The sequence below is a fragment of the Acomys russatus genome, chromosome 25 (genome assembly GCF_903995435.1).
Source record: "Acomys russatus chromosome 25, mAcoRus1.1, whole genome shotgun sequence".
NCBI classification, from domain to species: Eukaryota; Metazoa; Chordata; class Mammalia; order Rodentia; family Muridae; genus Acomys; species Acomys russatus.
In genome coordinates, this window is record NC_067161.1 from 24,182,383 (window position 1) to 24,197,489 (window position 15,107).

A 15,107-nucleotide genomic window follows, 5' to 3' on the forward strand; every position below is an offset into this window, starting at 1 on the left:
GGTAAAGGAATGACTCAGTTGAGGAAGATTAGTGTATCCACTGTAGAAAGCATGAGCTAAAGTGAGATTAGAGACAACTCTGTTCCCATGGCTTTTGTGCCATGGGAAGCTTACACGAAGTGTAAAACTAACACCAGAAATGTTACTACACAGCCTTTGGACCAGAGGCCTACATTGGCAACCATTTAGTTGATTATTTTTTTTAGATATTTACCACAATGGTGAGGATTCCAAAGATAGTGAGAGTTATCTTATAGAACCTTCCTTCTCACTCATTTTCATTAGCCAAGTCACTATGAGTCAAGAAATATTTCATATGAGATGCTGACTCACAAAATCTTAATCCATTCAGATTAGGGAAGAGTGGATAGAAATGAAGAAAAGAAGGAAGTGAGGGAAGGAGAAAGGGATAGACAGAAGGAGAAAAAGAAGGTGGGAGGAGGAAAAAAATTCTTTTTTTCAGCCGCAGATGACCCATTTCAGATGGGATGAAATGCTGTCTTCTATTTAGAAGCACAATGAAGTTAATATTTTAAGGAGTGTCAGATGAGGAAGAGTAAACTGCTTTAGATTATTTGATGGGAGGGCATGACAGCAAAGGTTAGCCTTATGATACAAGCTTGATTCACTGGCCAATGGCCAACTTGTCCATTAGTCACCCTGGGCACACTGCCCAGAGACCAAAACACTTTCAGAAGGCCATGAAAATGTTTTAATTTATTTAAAATCTAAGATCAATATAACCTAATCTGGCCTGTATTCATCTTTATACCAACAGTTATAAACCATAATTTGAATTATGTTTTGGAGAAATGTGGCCCCCACGCTGCAAGAAAAAAAAAAAAAAAAAAAAAAGGTGTGTAGAGTGCATTGAATTCTTAACTCTGGCCTGATCACTACAACCTTCAAACCCAGGCTTCAGAATTGTGTACAAGTATGTACTTGCCCAAGCAAAACTATTATAATATTTTAAATGATGTCAGCCTTTTATATGAAAACGGTGCTACCTGCAAAACCAAACATTGACTTCGAAACAAAACTTGGAATGTCACTTTACTCTGAACCGAGTGATGCAGCGAAACTGAGATCTTGCACCCTCATCTTATTACGTAGTTCTCCTGGCTGCCCCATCATCATTATAAGCCAGTTCATACCAGCAGCTATCTCTTGAACAAACTTGTATGGAGGTTTGAGAGAAAATAATTTAATGCATCTTGAGACAAATTTAAATGGCAAATGGCTAATCTAGAATTGTCCCCTGTGGACTTTTAAACATTTCCTTTTTATGGATATTTTCAATGAGTCAAAGAGCAAGGCCTTTCAGCAATGTACAGAGTAGGGCAATTTTTTCCAATGAAGAAAGTATAAAATTTGGCATTAAAAAAGTCTCTCAGAATAGGCCAATGAACATTAGGTGAAGAGGCCTCATATAAATTGCAGCCCTAGATATGTATTTTCAGCAAAATATATATTTTTCCCCGATGACAGGACGTTTCTTGTTTTCTTACTGAAGTAGGCACACTGTATTTGTGATAGCACAAATTGACTGAACGTGACTCTTGGAAAAGATTCAATGGCCACACGCCTTCATCACATTTTATAGACAGTAATCTGGAGCACAGAACCAAACAACTTGTTTCATGACATGCCACTGTTTAGAGGGAAAAGGAGATAACAGCTTAAAGTGCTATCCGTTCTACTTCCTCTCATTTGAAATATTTCTCCTAGAAAAATGTCCACTCTATGTACATAAGCTAAGAAAGTACGCTGGTTCTGCAAATGTCAGGGAAGCTAGTTCTAGAGTTCATTATATTTTGGAACAAACTAAATCTCCTGTTACTAAATTGTACAGTTGTTGGCAACAGGGGCTAAATGGTGTCATTTTATATCCTGAGTTGTCTCTGGCATGCTAATATAGTTGGGGAGGGAGAAGTCGTGCACTGTCTTTGGTGTCTCAGGCTTCATTTCTTAGAAGTACCATGGTGTACGAATGAACGTGCACAGCCCTCTACTATAGTTCAGTGAAGGGTCACATCACTAGCTACTCTCAGCTTCTCCTGAAAATCTCCGTAGATGAATAAAGCACTGCTGTGTGCAAACTGAGGCTTGGTGGTAGAGAAGACAGAAGGAAGACACTGGGATAGTTTGTTTGAATGGATAGCTCTTAGATATAAGAAAATAGAAATTGACACGTATTTTCAGCTGCTTATTAAGCTCCTTTGGGACATAATTTCAGAAGATGCATACGACACAGCAAGAAACAGTAAAACAAGAGGCACGGTTAAGGCTCTGAAATGGCCTCCTGGTAGTACTATACTCAGGCCTAGATTTAACCTCAAGAAAGAAGCTGTAAAATAAACTTGTGGTGCTTGTTACCAGCTTCAGTGACCACATTTCCACATTTTCCTTTCATTCCTCACACGCCTTCCATATTTTCAGTAGTTTAAATGTGGAAAAGCCAAAAGGCACTTAAAGCCTGGTTACTATAATCTTCTATCATTTTACAACATATCATTGAGTTACGTTCCCCTCTGCCCTAGAAAATGATAAGTAAAATATACCCCGCTCTTAAAAACGTTGAAGTCTGCATACAATAAAAAGCATTCATGAATAAACACAAATAATAATGAATACAGGGGCAAATGTTATAAGATAAGTTGGAAGAAGAATCAAGAAGATTGATAGAGCCATATACAAATTACTAGAGAGTCATCGGTAAAGAACTTAAGAGGTGCTGCTTATGCTGAGATGGGAAAGATGGAGAAGCTAGCCCCATGGGTGGATGGTACAAAGAGAAGAACAACACAGACCAAAAAAGATCACAGGCAAAACTCCCGGGTGCAAAGCTGCTTGCACATCTTCCTTTAACTTCATTCCTTTTTGTCTGATATATTCTCTGTTTTCTCCTCGCAATCCATTTTCTTCTCTGTGAAATATCCCACAAATCCTCCAACTAAAAATGTATCTGTATGGAGATATTTTCTGCCCAACCTCCTCTGACAACTTAGATAAAATAAAACACATTTCATTATACTGAGATATAGGTAGATGATTCTTAGGATTTTAAGAAAAGTGTTGATCTTTTCGAAACAGCCACTGGCTTCTTTTTTTTAACCAACTACTCCCCATCTTCCTGAAAGCAAATGCAAGTGTGTTCAAGATATCATTTTGTAAAAAGGAACACCATGCAAAGATATCCCTCTCTTAAGGTGCAGCTAGGCAAATGTCCACCAACAATAACCTCTACGTGTCTTATATGAAAAAGCATGGCCCCTTTATTTAGCTGTCTGTACTGCTGAAGCAGATCTTAATGCAAAACCGAACAAAACAATGAAACATTCAAAAAACACAAGCAAACAAAACAAAAGGTGCAATTCGTTGACCAAATAAGAACATATTTGAAGACTAATTTGAAGTTGGGGATAAAATACTTTCATCTAGGGACATTACCAATAGTAATACTGTGATATTGGTGATGGATCAGTCCTGGTTAAGAAAAAAATATAGTGGGTGACCTTCTCCGATCTAACAGAGAACTTATAAGGCCTTATATGTTTGATGCACTCTTTGATGTCCAAATAACAACGTCATCACTATTAGCAATGACACTGCCACTCAGAAGAAAACCCATGAGTCCACGATGTAAAGAGTGCTTTAAAACAAGAAAATGGTGGGAGAAAGTAGTCCTCCCCAAAGCCCTGTTTAGCTGACAGGTTAGGACGACATTAATCCTGAGTCTTCAAGATAGAATGTGATCTATAAGTAAAGAACAATGGCTCCCCATGACTGCAGCTGCTAGGCGCATGGAAGCCCTTTGCTATTTTCTCTGCTTGCTGTCATCCTACGCTATCGCTATTTTTCTTCTATGAATCATATTTTTACCAAAATAGTTGCTCAGTCTGCCTGTCTAGTGGGAACAGTAAGCCGGTTAGGTAAACTCGGGTTGACTCAGTCCCTGGCTGAACCCCCCCTTGCAGGAAGCCTGGAATACATTATTCTCTCTTTATGTACCTATGATCATCAGAAACAGAAAAAGAAAGAGAAACTCAGAGGGGCCAGGTCTACAGCCCAAAGTTCCCTCGTCTCCACAAAGGGACTCTTCCTTGATGGTTTCAAACAGGACAGCTCCAGAAAGTTAACACAATGGAGACATGGTACCATCAAATGGAAACAAAAACATATATACATATATACATTCATAAATTACAGGTGACAGTCCTACTGACCTGAAAATATTAGAGATGATAATGACAATAAAGTATTGTCTAGATCTCTCCTTACAGTCCGGCCACCATTAAAAAAAAAAAAAACACCTACACATTGTCTTGGGCCACCTATGAATATTTTTTAAAACCATGTCAGAACAATATAAAGTAAATATTTTAATCCTTTGATGGGGATGAATATGTATCTAAGACATAAAAGAATCTTTCACTTTTCCACAAGTGCCACTTGTGGCTATTTTCCTACTACATGGCTTAACCCATGGTTTCTATTTTAGTAAATAAGAACAACACGGAGGCTGGACTGATGCCTAAGTGACTAAGAGTCTGTGCTGTTCTTCTCAGGGTCTCAAGTTTGATTCCCTGCACAAAAATCAGGTAGTTTATGACTACTTCTAACTCCAGCTTCAAGAGATTTGATGTCCTTCTCTGACCTCCATAAGTGCTCACACATGCATGACATACATTCACGTTGTGTCCTAGTTAGAGTTACTCTTGCTTGTGATGAAACAACATAATCAAAGCTGCTTGGGATGGAAAAGGTTTAATGCAGCTTGCACTTTCATGTAACAGTCCTCCACTGAGGGAAGTTAGGGCAGGGAACTGGAGGCAAGAGCTGACACAGAGGACGCGGAGGGGTGCTGCTTATTGGCTTGCTCCTCAGGACTTTCTCAGCCTGCTTTCCTATAGAATCTGAGATCAGCAGACCAAGAATGGCACCAACTGCAATGGGCTGAGACCTTTCTCATCAGTCACTAATTAAGAAAATGCCTTACAGCCAGATTGTTTGGAAGCATTTTTTCAATTTTTTTTCAGAATAGTCTATTATGTATAAGTTTACTGAAAATTAGACAGCACACATAGACACACATACATGCCCATAAATAAATATGAAATTCATTTTAAAAAGTAAAAAATTTAAAACCATGTAAGGGCTACTACTCATAGGCAACTCTTGTGACATGCTGCTGTATGAATTTTCTTGATATTATTTATGACTATCCAACAGACCATAACTAGTTGGAAATCATTGCTTATATTCATAGGTCTCTCATAAAATAGTGATAAATTGAAGTAAATTTACTTACAGCTTCCAAATTTTAGTGGGCAAGCATGAGCATCCATAGGGAAGTCTTCCAAGTGCATTGGGCATTCAGCTCTCACCGTCAGCCTTGTTAATTAAGGAAACATAGAGTACAAACAAAAGTTCAATAGATTAGACATTTACTCGTAATTAGAACAGAGTGTTATTAACTATAGAAAGCATATTAACAAAGCAGAAGAGATGGATGTAAAATGCACATCTATGTCATATTCGTATCAGTCAAATGATCTAGAAAGAGCTATCGTGATTATTTTCTATAATTTTTTGTTCCCTTTGAAAATTAGACAAGATTAGATTTTGAAGAAAGGGAAAGAGTTGCTGGTGTTTCTTATAACAGATAGCATCCACTAATACACTTATCTAAAGGAATTGTTCTGATAATTAATTAATCACATTAATTAATTCATCTGATAAATAATTAATTAAAATATATAATTATAATAATATAATATAATTATATAATAAAATAATGGATATAGTCATTTTCCTGATTTGATCATCATACAATGTATACCTAAATTGCAATCATATTGAATATGCTAAATACATACAATTATTGTAGAAAAAAAACTTAGACCATGCGTAATCCCCACTCCATCCTTAGTTGAGAAGACACTGGCAGCAATACTTCTGTCCTAATTGTTCTCTGAATCCTTCCCCAAATAGCACCAGCATATGAGAGAAGTTCGAGCAGAAAGTAAGTATCCATGGAATTTGTGAAACTGTGGTTCATAGATCCTAAAACTCTCCTGGATGATTTTCTTGATGTTTGACTGAAGTCCAACAGTTTCACAAACCCATTGCCTAGTTGAGGCAAGACGTCCCACTCTGCTTCCCTTCAGTCTCGTAAGTTCTGGGAATGTGAACTCTATTCATGTTTTTGTTTAATGCTAAAAAGTAATTCATTGAAATATATTTGTTTCTAACAAATACGATTGGGGTGAGAATTTACATTTATTTTCCTTATAATATTTTTAAAAATATTTTTGTGTATACATGCATATGAATGCATAAATGTATTGAATGTCTCTTTTGACCCTTTTGAAAAAACATATCATCTTCTCAGAACAAGTCTTTGAACTCAGAATTTGGCAAGAATTTCTGCATTGTCTTCTCTGTGGGTTGACCTGATTATTTTATCCAGTTGCTTTCCCTAGTGTAATGTGGATGTCTTTCTACACATTACCTCTATGGGCTGGAGTGGAAAGAAGACTTTTCTTTTGTTCCACCTCTCAGAATCAACAGAGAAAAACCCTCAGGTTACAACCATCCTACCTACTTCTCCAAGTAGAAGGAAAAATAAAAATAAAACCAGACTAGGGTCTTTTGATAGAGTTTGCTATGTTAAAAGTCATTTTATAAATACTTTCATTTGAATCAGGCCCTTAGGTTGTGCTACTTGTGAATTCTTTGCCCTTTGCTTGATACAAGCAGATTTCTCCAGTTTTGATACTCCTGTAATTAGCACAATTAAAGCTGCAGCAGCTAAGAAATATGCACTACAATCCGTAATGAAAGGAATGTTAAAAGGTAGCATATACTAACTAAATGGTAGCTCAACCTGGGACATAGAAACACTTGACAAGAATGGGAGGCTCATAAGGATGAGAGGTGAAGTGATTCCATATTTGAAAGAAATTGCCCCACCTTGTGCAAATGCACTTCTTCCATGTGTATAGCCACATATTTTAACAAAAGGACAATTTTATTTATCTTTTTGTTTTTTTGTTTATATATATTTATGAAAAGAAGGTTATTGCTGACCTTTTTCAGAAGACTTTGGACAATTTGGTGTTTTTAATAGATTTTCATGCTTCTAAAGAAGGACTAGCCATCCCTATGAATCTGTGTTTGCATTTAGTTGAAAAAAGCAGTGAAAGAAAACACAGGCTAGAAGTTATACTGCCCACCTTGTGTCGTCAGGTGCTTTATACAAAACAGTCAGGGTTTTATAGGATAAGGAAACCTTTGTTCTCAAATATTTGTGAGTAGAGAAAGAATATTACAGATGCTACATGGTATTAGGTACAGGTACATTGCATTGGATATCTCAGTTTAATGAAATGGTTGGGAAAAGGTACTGTGAGGTTACAGAGAGAAGGCAGATATGCCATATTTGAATGAAAAAAAAATGATCAAGCATAGGAAACACTGATAATTCCACACAGTAGTCATATTGGGCAACCAACTCTCTTTTAAACAAGAAATATTATTTTCATTAAAAGATAAAATAATAAATTATAGACCATTCAAATTTTCCAAGTTGACTATATAAAAATATGTCTTTCTATAAAAATTATTTAATATTTTTTGTGTTGGTGATTCATGCTTTCTTTATTCTATCCCTAAGAGACTGTATACATACCTTAGGCTTTGCAGCCATTTCAGAAAAGTAAAAGTTTTATGTCTTACACACACATGTTTATACCCTGACTTCAGGCTAAGCCAAACCATCTCTAGCTGAGAATACGTTCTGAGATATTGTATATTTCTTAACACACATATTTCCATGTGGATTTTAAAAGAACTTTATATATTCAAACTTTTCATTTTTTGCTCCGTTTTTTTCGTAGAAACACTTTTGAATATCTACAATTATATATCTTCAAAATATTTAACATAAACCCTCTTGGAATTCAAGGAGATATGAATTCATAGCATGGAACAAAAGTCCTCATGGTGAATTAGAACAAGTTGGAATTACAACCTCTGAGATGTTGTATTACTTAATCTAGTCTTTGTTTACATTTTATTTAACAATGTACAGAGCATTGTGATTGCTTAGCAGAATGTGCTTAATGCTTAAAAGTAGGAAAGCGAAAGAGCCATCATGGCGCTTGACAATGATGGTTTCCTTCTGGTAGTAGCAGAACAAGCTGTATGGACAGCTTCCGGCAGGAATCACCTTACCTCATGGTGTACAGCAGTGTGCCATCCTCTGTGATACGCAGCAGTTTGTTAGGCATGGTCATGTTGTGGGCCACAGACTTCTTTCCATTGTGGAAAAACGTATCTGGAGTCCAGATTTTACTGGCCATGAGGTTGTTTAGCCTGAGAACTGTCATGGGTCCTTTGAATTTTAATCTTTCATCCTTCCAGCTTTGACGGAAAAACACATCTATTGTATATTCCTGCGTAATTTTGGAAGAGAGCAGAGTTCACACTTTTACAATTTGCCATACAAGTATCTTACAAATATGATTTTTGAAGCCACGCATGGCTTAGGTAGCAGTCTCAGAAGCAAACATGATGGCACTTAGATATTAGTATTAGAGAAATCACCAATTGCTTTTGTCATAATATTTATATGCATGTATATACATACACACACATAAGTATAAACACACACACATACACACATATTCCTGTTTATAGATAGAAATTTGTTCTACTTACGGAAAGAAACAATTTATGGAAAGAAAATTGAGAACAATTTTCTCTTTAGATACCTGAAAGTAAACAAAACCTCCTTTGACACCAGTAGTAAAATAAAAACAATAAAGTTCAGTTTAAAAAATAAACCATATTTTCAGGTTTTATGTAAAGGGTAATATTTAAATTAAGGAATTTAAGCCAGAAGAATAAAGTATGATATTTATAGGCCCTCTGTGTTCCCTGCAAACCACATAATCTAATTGGAGCCAATCATGGTGCTGATAAAGCTGTAAAAATCCCTTGGCTAAGGTAATGGGTTTTTCTTTCCTGTTTTTATAGAGATAATATATGTAGCTTTCCAATTTTCTGTCATAGTGAATAAGACTATGAAAATTTGGAATAAGCTAATCAACTTCCACTGTTAATTTGGACTTTTCCCCCAAAGAGCGGGGAGAGAGAGAAGAATGCAACATGTGGAGGTGTGTGTGTTAGTGACTGTATGTGTGCGTGTGCGTCACATGAGAGATGTGTGAAACTCATCACCATTCACAGCCAGAGAATCTATTCATTTGACTAAGCAGAGCATTCCTCATGGCATTACCCAGAGACAAACATCTGCTCATCTAAAAACAAGCCATGAGACTTACCAGCTCCTGAAATTGAAAAGGATAGTATTCATCTTCCTTGCAGTACTTGCTACATTGGCACTAAATTTAGAACTCAATGGTTTGAAATAAAGATTACCACACTCTCCATTAATCTTAGCATACTCAAAACCAGAAGGAGGCTAGCTGGGAAACATTATGCCATGTTTTCCTAATCTTTTGAAGCCCGTTGCCTCTGAAGGCAGCTGCTTTTAAATCTTATACATCTTATCCTTAGGACGTACAAAATAAATAATGTCTGTCTCCAGGCATGTTGTGCATAGCTTTAACTACCTCCCTCTTTCCTATGATTTAACAATGCTAGGTAAAGTCTGAATGTATGCTTGCCCTTCTGTCATGGGTTTGATATTGGTCAGCCATTACTGGCCTATCGTTACATCATTAGTGGATGCCTCCTAACACACCATGTAGCTGACTGGTCACTGACATACAAACGAGAAAGTAAGCAAAATAGCACCCTTCTCTTGATGAAGGCCAGACAAGTTCCCATGTTTGCTGATGACATTTGTGTGTGTGTGTGTGTGTGTGTGTGTGTCAGGAAATGTCAGATGAAAGTCACTGTTACACGTGATAGGAATTCATTCACTGCAAACATTTGTTAAGCACCCATTAAATACAGCAGAGGGAGAAATTATTAAACCTTGAGTCTTATTGGAAGAACTTATGGAGGAGAGGGCTTGTGGGTTTGATGATGAGGCAGTACTCCATGAGAACAGTGCTTATCACTCGGAATATACCTTGTCTGCTTGTGTATATGGTTCCTTGTCTGGATAATAGACAGGCTTCTGAGACAGGTGTATGATATCTAACAACCATTCACTTTTTCTCTTCCTAGCTACAGCCAACTGTCTCTTCGCAACTGAATGATGTTAAACTGGTCTATACTACAGAGAAAGTCTACAGGGAAGTAAATCACCATACTAGTACCCGAAAGCAAACCATGTTTCCTGGAATCTAACACTTGGGTCACTGTTATCTATGAGAAGGATTTCAGTTGTTTGTTAAGGCTGAGGAAGTGTTGAAGCTAAACTAAGCTCAAAATAAAATTGATTTAGTTAAACCGGGCATGGTGGCACTCGGGGAAGCAGAGAGAGGGAGATCTCTGTAAGTTCGAGGCCAGCCTGGTCTACAAATCGAGTCCATGACAGCCAATGCTACACAAGAAACCATGTCTCAAAAACAAAAACACAAACCAAACCAACAAAAACAAACCAAAAAACAAACAAACAAAAGATTTAGTTTAAATTTTCAACAAAATATGCCCAAAAGCAATGACTCCAAAAAAGCATGTCATAATTGCCAATTTCCTAACATCTGTGTCTTTATTATAGTTTCATTCAGTTTTACTTATCTTTGTTAATGGCTGAATATGAAACCCCCATTTGGTTTGAGACAATTCTCATTCACATATCACACACACACACACACACACACACACACACACACACACACTCACACACACACACACACACACACACACAGAGAGAGAGAGAGAGAGAGAGAGAGAGGAGAGAGAGAGAGAGGCAGACAGACAGACACAGAGAGAGACAAAGAGAGACAGAGAAAGAGAGAGAGAGAGAGAGAGACAGAGACAGAGACAGAGACAGACAGACAAACAGACAGACACAGAGAGAGACAAAGAGAGACAGAGAAAGAGACAGAGAAAGAGACAGAGACAGAGACAGACAGAGACAGAGACAGAGAAAAACAGAGACAGAGACAGAGAACAATCTTAAGGTAAAATATAGCCCCCCTTTCTATGAGCGAAAATAAAACCTAAACAAAAGCAGTTGATCGTGACCACACCCTGCCCAACCACAAACAGAAACACTCTCTGGCCCTGTCTCTGAACCTCTCCATATGATTGACGTAGCAGCAATAGGCAGCTTTCAGGGTTTCATTATACAACACGATCTAGCCCCCATGACCACAATTTGCTTGATCAAGAATGGACATTTGGACCAATGTGAGCCATGTTTCCCTCTTCATGGAAACTAGAATAAGGTGTGAAAAGGACCTTTAGTGTTAATGATTGTGAGTATAAAGTCAACACCTATTATTTTGTTTTCAATTTTATCAATGCAATTTTTAAACTAGAATCCTTTATAGCATGTGATAAAACAGTTTTATTTGAAAAAGCGATTTGGAAAAGTTGTAGGATGAGATCTTTAAGACAATGAGAAACAGTCAGAATCAAGCCAGACAAAGGCAGAATATAAAAGATAGGACTTCATGGGGGGGGGGGGGAATGAATAAATGCAATGTTTTGCAGAAGGATTTACTCAAGTTTCAAAGTTGCAGCTCCCACCTCACAAGAGAAAATTCTCCCGGAATTTCTCTGTTTAATAGAGTAGATCCCCAGAGAATATGAGCCTTATTCTCAAGATCTGGGACAAAACATTCACTTTGTACCTAAATAAATATTGTATTGAAGTGTTCTGGCTCATGCCATTTATTACCATCTGTGTGTGCTTTGACTTAATACATTTTAAGTACTATGGAAAGCAAGCTCTGTGATTATGCAGCCTGGATATTTCTGTCAGAACCTAGTATCTTGGGAATGTGCTGTTTGATGGCCAATTAATGGTTTTTAAAATAAGCTTAAGGAGTTGACCTCATTTTTTTTTTTATTCTAGATGAAACTGGATGCCTTGGGGACTAAGCAGTCTTTAGGGATGGGCTGCCCAGGTCTTAGTTGCTACTGTTAGCTAATGGGTCACTTTCCTTTCCTGAAAGCATGCAGATAAGAATACTATTGAGTTGAATGGTTTGAAATGAGCATAGAAGATAAAATAAGATTTAAAATGCGCTAAAACTTTGAAAACACTCAATAATGACAAATGCAAATGCGGTTATTATTAATTAGGTATTTTATTAGTTCTTGTTTAAAAATAGACAAAGCTTTTCCTGTTTTGAAAACTTTATCATTCTGCCTTCTAACTTTAACTAACTCTAAATAAAACTACCTTTTATACATGATTTTCCATAATATCAATCTTCTACAGCAGGAGATCGGGTACAAATTCCAGGATCCACTTTGCAAATCAGTTGCAAAGCCTAATTTGATCATTTCACAAAACAACTCAAATGCTGTTTCAGAAATTATATGTGATGAGAAAGATCAACATATGTACACCGTTTTTGTTCCTTTTGCTTTCTAATTTTATTTCACCTGATGCTTATATGTGAAATGCAGTTTTGACCACTATAGGGATAATATGTAAAAAATATTTTGTTATGTACCTTTATTCTAAGCCAAAAGACAACCTGATTGGCCCATTGAATTTCTGCTAAACTGAGCTGATAGCTCAAAAGCATAATCAAGTCAATAAAAACCCAACATGGATGGCGAAGGGCTCATAATGCTCTACCCCAAGTTGAGGAGCTACTGGCAACTGATGACTCCTGGGGGAGGGAAAAACAGTTTTTGTTTAGAACTTGAGCCCTGCTCAGTCCCTCTTGCTCTGGTGTATGGCATTACAACATATTCTCACTAGAAAACGCGCTCAGTGAGTTCAAAATAGAGTCCCTGAAATTGAAAAGAGGACTCTCTCCAATGGGTGTCGTAGCAGTTAGAGGAGAAAAACAAGAACAGGGGTAAATTTGATGAAAATGCATTGTATCTAGGAATTAAAGGTCTTAAAAATTGCAACTATATTTTAAGAATAAAAAAAAAGATTAAACCCTCTTATTTATTTGGCTCCCTTTAGGCACTGTTTGTTAACACCACCTCTTAAACTGCATTTCATAATAGGCATTCAGCCACAGGCAGAATTATTATAAAAAAAATAAGTTAAAAAATAAGAATAAACAATATGTTATTCTAATCTTATGCCCTTTACTTCATTGCTTTCGGTCTCAAAATATTCCAAACTCAGGAAGGAAGATTTAGTTTACTCTGGCCCACAAGAATTCAAAAATTTTAATAGAATGATAGGCTTCTTGCTCTATCAAAAAGCAACTGGGGATCCATTACTCCCTTCAAACTACAATGTTCTCAGGCTGTAGCATCTGCAAGACAGGATTGTTCCTTGCAATTTTAACATCACTTTAAGAAAATGGGACATTAGTCTGTAATAAAAATATTTCACCAAGCAGTGCTATGTGTGTGTCCAAAAGCTGCTTTCATTTTTATATCAAGGGATTTGATTGAAATACAAATTGGCAGAGTTCACTTGGTTTTGTGTCCATGATAAATGGCTTTCCTAAGCTTTTCTTTCTCAGTTTGCCCCCTGTAGAAATATAGAACTTAGATGAGTGTAGAAATGAAAAAATGCCCTTGAAGTGTGAAGTTTGTATGTATGTGTATGATTTAAAACAGGTGTAATCTTACATGAATGGACACCTGTAATAACATACACATCTGAGGAACTTTGAGCCTTTGGGTTTTTGTTTATGTTTTTTTTTTTTTTTTAATTTTGTTTAGTTTGGGCTTTTTTTGTTTTGTTTTGTTTTCTGTTTTCTGTTTTCTTGTTGTTGTTGCTATTTTGGGTTGTTGTTGTTGAGGTTTTGCCCAGAATACTTAATATGCTGTTTCATTTGAGTGTGATTTTATCTTGGCTTTTGATGGCAGACTGTGAGTCATGGTGAGGCCTTAACTCACCCAGGCTTACTCCTACAGCCAGGCTCGATAACTCACAGGCTATAACACCCTATAGTAATCAGGGCTGGCACAATGACAACACGCAAGTAGTTAAGCCTGGGACTGAGTAGGGAAGAGTGACAAGACTGAATATGCATCATATGGAATACAGACAAAATAATGTGAGTTTCATTTTAAATCAGAAAAATTGGCAGCTTTTATTTGACTTCTCTCTGAGTTGAGAAACCAAAACACATTTGCAGTAAGTACTAATAAAAGGCATTTAAAATACTAATACGTATTTGAAGTATTCTTATTAGTATGGCTTAATGGCCGCTGTACAATGCCAACGCTTACATTTTCAAAGATGTTCTGTAAGAAAAGGAAGGACAGACACCCACAGTTCTACTTTCAGAAATAATTTGATGAACATTATACAACAAAGCACATTTCTCTTTCCTGTATTTGTCCCTCTCAGTTATTCTCTTTTCTTTGAAATCAAGGTAAGTTTGATGTCTATTTTCCATATGTAGCCAAAAAGCATTCTGACATGGCATGCTACAAATGGCTGCTTGCACAGTAATAGTAGTGCTTGCTTGACAGCTGGACATCTCTGGATCAACCTGGCCTCACACCTAAACCGAAAGGCACATGGCATGATGAGTCTCATGAACAGAAGTTAAGCAGGACAATCTTTAGGCGTGGAAAAGGGAACACTGCAGTGGTTGGTTGATAAACACAGAAAGTGTGTGTGTGTGTGTGTGTGTGAGAGAGAGAGAGAGAGAGAGAGAGAGAGAGAGAGAGAGAGAGAGAGAGAGAGAGATTTCAGTGCAACATCCACTTGGTATTAGATAAAAATTAGGGGCTCATACCTAAGCAAGATTCACCCCCGTTTCTGGGAATTCCTTAGTTCCCCTTAATCCTTTCTCAGCCCTCTGAGACTTTCCCATGTTAGCATAACTACTGATATTGTACTTTTTCACGTCTTGTTTAGGCAGAGATATTGTTGAGCGAACCTTATGTCAAAGAAGTGGAGACCGTGACTTCAAGTAGGAACAAGGCCGGGAAGGATACTTAGGAGGGAATGGAGGGAGGAAAGGAAAGGGGAAAGTGATATAACTGTAATTCTATCTTAATTTAAATATCTAAACAACCCC

The 15,107-nt window shown here is 37.0% G+C and overlaps 1 protein-coding gene across 1 annotated transcript in view; it reads right to left on the reverse strand.

Moving 5' to 3' along the window:
* Gabra1 (gamma-aminobutyric acid type A receptor subunit alpha1) overlaps window positions 1-15,107 on the reverse strand; it is a 52,073-nt gene that overhangs the window by 17,725 nt on the left and 19,241 nt on the right. Inside the window, exons 5-6 of the mRNA XM_051167773.1 lie at window positions 8,239-8,459; window positions 5,312-5,394 (exon numbers count right to left, since the gene is read on the reverse strand). Of these exons, the coding sequence (XP_051023730.1) occupies window positions 5,312-5,394; window positions 8,239-8,459 (304 nt within the window). The remainder of the gene's footprint in view (window positions 1-5,311; window positions 5,395-8,238; window positions 8,460-15,107) is intronic.